Below are 9,204 nucleotides of genomic sequence, written 5' to 3'. Positions count from 1 at the left end.
TTTCTAATTAAAACAGATTTTTAAAACATAACTAACTGAAAACACGTCCGTTCACAATCGTGGCGCGGCGGCGGGGGGTTCAGTAGTTTTTGCGTGAAAGCGTAACAAACACACACACACATCCTTACAAACTTTCGCATTTATGATATTAGTAGGATTATTATGCTATTGAATCACTGATCGCAATAACTTTATCTCAAGTAGATTTATAAGATAAATTATATTTAATGAATATTTTCTTTACAGATGCAGATGGCACAGAGCAGAAAGTATCGATACTTCTGAACGGCGAGGAGTCAGAACTGTACTTTGTAAACTGCACCAGTACAAAGGTACGTTTTTATCTTTTCTAATACAAGAGTTCATGTTACAGAGGAACCGAGGAATTCTGGGTTCGATCCCTGTTGGGGACTAAGATAGATATGAGAAAAGGCCACTCAAAGTTAATCATCTTTCTCAGTAACGAATATATAAAATGCATCCGCCCCATGGGGACACTTTTTGTATACAGTTAATGTTTATTTACCCCGTGTTTTGTGCCTCATAACTTCAATAAGAAATGTGTTGGTATATAGCAAATTACGTTTGTTTGTTTCCCGTCATGTACTCTCTAAAATTTGGGACATCAAAGGTTTTCAAAATGGCGTACATGTTTTCCTTCGTTAATATCTCATATCATGTAGCCCTTCCAAAGCTCAATTAATCTATTATGAGTGTAGCATAAAATTTAATTAAGTACATTACAATTATGATTACAAAAACAATTAACGCCATAAAAATCGATGTAGATTGTAGCGTATTTACAATATATTATGTAGAATTGCATGTTTGTGAATTCAAACGATTTCAAAAACGGAAAAGGTTAACTATTCCACTAAATAGATTTTCTATGATTTTGATGATTTGTAACCGAATTTCGCTATTTTTTTTAACCTCTTGCATTCCCGCTGGTCCCATCTAAATTGTTGGATAGTTGATACGTTTTTTATTAAAAAATTTTGTATATTTAATGTTTTATTCGATCTTTTAACGTTTATTTTTCATATAGCATCAAAACAAATTCTCTTCTTTCAAAACCCAAAATTTTCCACATATTCAAATGATTTCAAACAACGAACAATAACAATTCTACTCACGTTATGCCATTTACAATACACAAATGGAGGTACCAATAAAATAATGTTTTCTGTGCAAAATTCTTTCTGTATTTGCACACGAATTGTATTGATATTAGATAAAATAGGAAACCTTTGGAGTTTTGCACATATTCTAAACGTGAAGATGATAATATATATTTTTTTTTTATCAGTTTAGGAATATCACGCGGTCTTGTATATGTCAGAACTGTTTATTAAAAAAAAAAATTCGTTTAAATTTGACGATACATAATTAACATGCACGTAAGTCTTTGTACGCCTACATGGTTTCTGTTTGAGTTAGAAATGCCTACAGTCGCTTCGGGCACTCTAGTCGCTGTGAAATCATAGTCTTTTTAAAAAAGTTGAAAAGAACTTTATGAACGTAAAAAGCTTGACAAATCAGAAGATTGATAACCTATTTCAACTAAATCTATATTTATAACTCAATGGGAACCCTCGCTTGATAATCAATCATATAGCGTCTATAAATCAAATATTGAAACAATCAAAGTTCATTTATCATTCAAATTTACCGATAATGTTGTATTTAGACCTTTGTTTATAAACATATTTCCCTCGGTCCTTAGTTTTTGTTATTTTAATACAGTCTCAACAATATTCCTGCAAAATTTATTTGTATCAGCTTCAATCCGAAACGACTGAACCAGTTGAAACTTTCTATGTAAAAACATATTACAGTTAATTGCGAAAATTCCTATTAAACGCAGTCACCTGGAATATCATTATCTGTATTCATTATCAGCCCGTATCTATCCTATCACACAACGCAGGCCCCCTATGAGGATTTAGGCCACAATCTACCATGCTAGCCTTATACATATTTGCAGATGTCACATAGCGTTTAATAGCGTATATTCTGGCAAAATATAGGTTAGCAGGCAGTAAGTTAGATGTCTGACCATCGGATTTCCATCAAGCCTATTTTTTAAATACGATACTATTTTAGAAACCACAGAGTTTCTTGCCGGATCTTCTCTGTAGAAACTGCTTTCCGAACCGGTGGTAAATATTTAAACCATGTAATGACGATTCAAAAGAAATCCAATGGAATATATAAATGTTTGAGTTTGAGTTGAGAATTTAGAGTCTTTTTAACGGATTTTAAACGCGATTTATATTTAGGGTTTCTGTTCTGTCGACGCTGAGGACGGTGCCCAAAAAGTAAATTAAAAAGTAGTGTATATAATAAAAAAAAATAGTATTTAGTTCGTATAACAATCTTTATTTGGCAAATCAAATAAGGACATGCTCTTCTCTTTCTACAGGAAGAGATAGACCGCTCGGAGCCTCCAGATGCTTTCGTGATCATCTACTCGGTGGTGGATAAGGCCTCGTTCCAAAAGGCTGAACAGGAACTCTCCAGATTGCTGGACTGCGACATGCTGAGATCGAGACCAGCTGTGCTGGTTGGCAACAAAATCGACTTGGCTAGAAGTCGCGCTGTGTCTACACAAGGTAATACTTATGGCAATTTTTATAGCATTGACCTTTCAAACACTTTTTGAAATGTGAACGATCTAATACGTCGCTATGGTAACGCAAAGGACGCGGTCTCCATTTACAAACCATTCCACCTTTTTGCTGGTAATTTGTGTGTAGTTCATATGTCAATGATGTGTCTGTGAAGTCTCATATTGAATGTCATTTGCGTCTTTGAATCCGCTTGAATCTTATTGACACTTACATTGTTCCCTTAATTCAGATAAATTTATTAAAATCTATCTACTAAATAAGATCGGAGTGTAAAAATTTTCATAATCATGTAAAACAAATTATATAGACCTAAACCCGCCAAATTATATAGTACTATTTTCTTGTTTTTGATTTTACGCGAGTATTATACATTTAGAAATTAAAAACTTTTTAACGGATTTTAAACGCGATTTATTCATTATATTATTAGACTGAGAGTCTCCCCGTGACCACGCTCGCTGTAAAGTGTTTGAAACGTCGGATTAATTTTAAACGCGATTTATTCATTATATTAATGAATAAATCGCGTTTAAAATCCGTTATAAAGTTTTTAATTTCTAAATATATAGTACTAGTTGTTCGCCCCGGCTTTTCCCGTGGGACATATACAGCCTATGTCATTCAGTGAACTTCCAGCTTTTTAATGGTTAAAATTTTTTTTATATCGGTCCAATGGTATTTGCTTTAAAACGTTACAAACATACAAAATACAAATGTTTCCTAATTATATTATAAGTGTAGACAGCATTTCTACATACCATAACGAAATACCGACTATCAGATACAATCACACGAGAAATTCTGTAGGTGCTCCTCTAAATTCAATTACCAAGTCATTCCACAATCAATAATCTAGTCTCCTACAGGACGGACTAACGGACAAAATTGGCTCCATTCATTAGCTCTTATTATGGAAGCAAAGTGATTTCCCCAGAGTCGAGCGGCTGGCCTCAAATTATACCCGCCATATTTTTCCTAATGACATTATAGAGGAGAAAAATGACTTCAGAACTTTACAGGAAATTTACTTGGCTAAGTAATTATGTGTTTTATCTGATATTTATACAAAGACTTGAAGAAGAGATAAAGATACAAAGCGGTGACTTGGAAATTTTGAACTTTATTGTTAATCATGAGAAAATGTTATGACGCCTCCTTGGTACAGTGGTAAACGCGTGAGCGTAGAACCAAGGGGTCCTGGGTTCGATTCCCGGTGGGGACATTAAAAAAAAAAAATGTCTCGGTCTGGCAGGACACAGAAGGCTGATCACCTACTTGTCCATAAAGAAAATTGATCAGTGAAACAGATGTATATCATCTGCCCCATACCCCAGTAGGGGGACATGGGACTTCACTTTTTTATGAGAAAATGTTTTGGTGTCATCTCAATTATATTTTGACCGTCTCCTTGGTACAGTGGTTGACGCGTGAGCTTAGAACCGAGGAGTCCTGGGTTCGATTCCCGGTGGGGACGCAAAAAAACCAGCACGTGCTCGTAATTCAATAGGATCTTATTATTTTAATGGTTTCTTTATCAAAAAAAAACTTGTAAGATGATGATATAAAACATTATTTACTAGATAAAAGGTCCCTGGGGGGGTGCCAGGTGCCTAGGTACCACTCGAAATTCTAAAATGGGACCGAATAACAATGACTTCCTATCAAACGCAAAAGAATCACATCAATCACTTGGAAAGCCATAGACTTATTGAATAACAAAACCAATATAAATTCTGTTGAATCGAGAATCTTCTTTTCTGGTCATCTATTGATAAATCGTGAACATAATATGCTGTAATAAAAATTTTTGACTTGATGAAGTGCCTATCAAATATGAGAGTTTTATTACATTATGGGGACAATTCAATTAATATTCCATTATTGTCAATATACGTGCACATCCTCCAATGCTAACCAAACTCTTTTGTCCACAGACGGCAAATGTCTAGCCTGCACATACAAAGCGAAGTTCATTGAAGTATCAGTGGGCATCAACCACAACGTCGATGAGTTGCTCGTCGGTATTCTAAATCAAATACGCTTGAAAAAGCAGCAGTACTCCGCCGAAGGGGGCCGAGAGTCTTCCCCCGCGCACTGGTACAAATCGCGAGGCGTCGTGCGAGCGAGCATGAAAGCGCGGCAAATGCTCACATGGATATTCGGCAAGGAAGATTCGAAATTCAAAAATTGTGAGAACTTACACGTCCTGTGAGTGGAGAGCGAAGGCCCCGTTTTTGTATAGACTATAAAACGCGGGTGGACAGTGTTACCATGTTAAGTGTAAATGCGCGCCATGTTAAATTCCGAATCCTTGATTTTCGAATGTTCAAAACATTTGATTTTTTCATTTTTTTACAGTTTTTAAGGCTATGATAAAGAAAGTTTAATATGCATTTGTGTTGCGTTATATCATTATATAATATACCTATACAGCTGGTAGACAATTAAATCTTCGTTTTCAATATTAATCTGTTTATATAAAAGACGAATGATATCATTTATTTTTTAATATGGCAGAAGCAGGTAAAGTTTATAATTTATCTATTTCACCAATATGCAATTCCAACCTCTGAGATTGGCTAGGAAAACACCGAATTTTAATTTATATGAGTCCTATACATTTTTTGTCTATACCATTTTTTCAGGTGACACATTTTCCTCAATTTGGCGAACATCTGTTACATTCATCCTCAAAATTACGCATTTTCATAATTCATTTAGTTGACCCACTGAAAATAACGGCGTAGAATTATAAGATTTCTATAAAGAGAACAGATTATACATATTATATCTTCAGAGAAATTATTTTACAATGCATTAATTTTATAAGAGTAATAGAGAAAATATTTTCCGTCAAATAATATTGAGCTTTCATGGCTATCTAAAGCTTTTACGAGAACCGTTCTAAAGCAAGCTGTCACATTCATAAAATTATTCTTTGATTGACAAATTCAGTTTTAAGACAATATTTTTGTCTTATATAACTTCCTTATAAATGTAAAAGTGAGTTCACAATGTATCTATGAAATGCAAGATAACTAAGTGAAATGTGGTTTCACATTATGATCAGATAATTTTATCATTCCCACTGATTCAATATACAAAATAAATGAGAATCAATAAAAGAATAATCTACGTAATTTCAGCTATAGTGTTGTCAATACCAATTGTTTTATTCAGTTTATTCCAGTAATAATACGAGCCGATATCGCAGTCAAAAGTACTTAAAACAAAAACAAGTCAAGCGTACTTTTAAATCTGAACGTGAACTGTAACCATTTTAAATATTCTTTCTTTCCATTACACTCTAATTACGCGGAGTAAATCGCCTCAGCCTCTTTTGTCTTTCATACCTACCAAACATTCATTTGTAAAATTTCAACTTGGTATTGTATTCCTGGCAAATTCCAAATAAGCAATTTAAAATTAAAAAAAAAAAACTGTTTAAAAAAAATCGTCAGACAATCAAACGCTGCCAGTAAATCGATTGACAGATGTCAATGTGACCAAACCGTTTTGATACCGTTATTCTGTCAGGATGAAATCTAACATGGCGGTTTTGAAATTAAGCCAAAGATTTATCTAGTGATATGTGCCAACGTTCGAAAGAATTTATTAAATACATGTTTAGTATATTTAGGTTTAAGAGATACAGTATTTTCTCTAAGCTTAAGCCCGGTTTCTGTAACCTATGTGTTTTCTCAAGCAAATGAAATGATATTTGCTGCAGGTTTTTGAATATTAAGAAAAAATATAGTCTATGGAAATCGTGCGGAAGCATCGTTATCATAAAATAACGTATCAGCAATATTTTAAGTAGGAGTTTGTAGAGTCCTATTTAATGTATTTAGGTAAGTTATAATATATATCATATATTTAGTAATTATTTTATAATCTTTTCCGATATACGCTAGAAGTATTAAACCGTTAGGATATATGCCTTAAATTTCAATAGCACCAATAAACAATAGATTCAGGCATTTGATTATATAAAGAAAAGGTACTGTGAAAATACGAGATGATTCACAAAGACAGGAAATGTGACAGCACGCCGATTGTCAGAAGAAAAAGCCGATCATATATTTCATATATTCTTTGACAGAATACCATACTAGGCCTATTCTTGAAGTACGTTTCGTGAATGAGAATTACACTTCTACATTTTTACGTAATAATAGTTCGAAGTATTTAATATCGTTCAGTGGTATCGTACACTATGTGGTTAGCTTGTAGAATGTAAAGGGGCCGACACCGCCAAATGGCATGACACTTTGCTGGATCATGCAAACATTGCTGCCGAGTTTGAATTCAATTTGCGTGATGTGTATTTGATTTTTATTGTATCTTTATTCACATTGAGAAGATTAATTAATAATTAATATCCCAATTAACAATAACATTAAAATTTGTATAAAACAATCCTTTGTTTTCTCCACATTTATTGAGTTTTATTATATCATTTATATAGTTTGATTTCAATAATGTCATATATTCAGAGAAATAGCTTTCTTTTCTTTAAAATCAGTACAACATGCAAATTGGGTTAAACATTATTGATAGTGTTGCCACCATTAAATATTTGAATTATTCAGGCACTACAAAAATCTTAATATTGAGTAATATAATTATTCAGGGTCCATTGTAATCCCTTCCTTCCAGACCATAAATCCTTCATAATTGTTTAAGTAAAAGTTCAATAGATTTTGTATCCTTGCCTTGTACTATAACATTAATATTACATATAATACTATATTAATATAATTATAATACGTGTTTATTACAAAATAATTGTAAATAATAATTGCATATGCACAGAGGGATTTGATGTTGTAATAATTATTATTATTATAAATTCTAATATATAGCACTAATGAATAAAAACCGATGTAGTCATATTTAAGAAATATCGATCGTATCACATGGGAATAAAAAAGACAAAAGATGCTGCTAAGAGCTAAAAATCGTGTCTTTTTTCTTCGTATGATGAAGGAGCGAGACATAATATTGTTTAAGTGTGTTAATAATTATTTGACATAGCAACTCTTATTATACCCGATTAAATATTCATTTAAACAAATATTTAAAGAACAAAGGGACATGTTGTATTAGCAGAAAAGATTCTTGGGAAAAAACTGTCCTTTTTTATATTTACATTAAACATACAATGCAATTTTTTTATTCCCGCCTTTTTTACCTTTTTAAATTTTTACATCGTAATTAATTCATGGTGTCAATTCTATGATTTCTTAATGTATTATGTATTTATTATTAATCACTTTTGTAAATTGATCACATGATTTTCACCAAGAATCATCTGCGTTTACGATTTGATTGACAAATACTTGTAATATTATAATTTAATCAAATTTATATAAATGTGTAGTGCCTTTTATTCTTATTAATGTCTTATATTAATGTATTTAATGTTTTCATTGTTCGTCAAATGTATACCTATGTTTAAGATTAGTTATTTAATACAAATTTTTATATGACTCTTAGGTCACTATGTTAGGATTATGTGGTTTGTTCTACGTTTAGTGTTTATATAAAAAATGCAATAATATCACAATTTTGTGCGTTGCTAAGCATTCTAAAAAACCTGTGAGATAATATTTTAAATAAAGGTATTTTTACATCTCGTATACATAAATTGTAGCAATATATCTTTCACTATACCTTACAATTAATATATTCTTACAAGTTAAAATAACTGTTAAAAGGCATTGCGATTAAAGTGGGTATAAGCATCACTAATACTGGCCAAAGTCAAGCACATCATTTACTATATCGACTAATTATTATACTTCAGATTGTAACTCCTTGAAAAAGTCCATCCATCTTTATTGTGTTAAAATGCACAAAAAAATATTTACAAATAAAAATATAGTCTGCATCATTTAAACAAAACTAAACAGTATACACGTTAAAAATGTATAATGAAGTATCTAATGCATTTTAGAAGCGTACACTTCTATATTCAAAATTAAATTAAAAAAGATGTTGATACACTGGCCAGTATTTTGGTGGAACTCCATATACAATAAATACAAAATACAACCTAAATTAAAAAAAACACAATTAAATTGAAATGAAATGTCTCGTAAAATGATGCTAAGCAAGAACTAATCATTTAAGTTTAAAAAAGGAACCGTATAGTATTCTAACATCAATTTATTCCATTTTGTAAAAATATGGAAACGACGGCAAATCTCTAAAAAGTTTGTATAATATTCGCTAGTCGCTACATTTTTTCCTACTTTATCACGGTATTTTAAAATGTAATTAGGAACTTCAAAAAGCGTAGGTATGTTTGGGGCGATTTGATGTATGACGTCATTTGACATTTATTAAGTAGTAAAATCTGGTGGTAATATTCAATGTTTCGGTATGACAAAATTATTAGAGGCACATCGCTTCAGATTACAAAGTTGCCAAGTTTGTTTGATGTTACATACATTTATGTTCTTATGTTCGGAAATAAATGCTTGTTTAATTATCTATATACCTAGTCTTGCCATAAATATTGTAATAAAGAAAAAAGAAAATTGTTAACTGCAAATAACATTTATTA

The 9,204-nt window shown here is 31.8% G+C and overlaps 1 protein-coding gene across 1 annotated transcript in view; it reads left to right on the top strand.

The window, feature by feature from the left end:
- Window positions 1-4,972, top strand: part of LOC119828188 (GTP-binding protein REM 1) — a gene marked incomplete at its 5' end in the record, with an annotated part of 94,214 nt that extends 89,242 nt beyond the window's left edge. The window contains 3 exons of the mRNA XM_038350288.1: window positions 247-332; window positions 2,426-2,615; window positions 4,568-4,972. Of these exons, the coding sequence (XP_038206216.1) occupies window positions 247-332; window positions 2,426-2,615; window positions 4,568-4,845 (554 nt within the window). The remainder of the gene's footprint in view (window positions 1-246; window positions 333-2,425; window positions 2,616-4,567) is intronic.
- Window positions 4,973-9,204: the final 4,232 nt, after the last annotated feature.

Source organism: Zerene cesonia, chromosome 7 (assembly GCF_012273895.1).
Source record: "Zerene cesonia ecotype Mississippi chromosome 7, Zerene_cesonia_1.1, whole genome shotgun sequence".
Lineage (NCBI taxonomy): Eukaryota > Metazoa > Arthropoda > Insecta > Lepidoptera > Pieridae > Zerene > Zerene cesonia.
The sequence above is the reverse complement of the archived record's forward strand: the minus strand, read 5'-3'. Positions and strand labels throughout refer to the sequence as shown.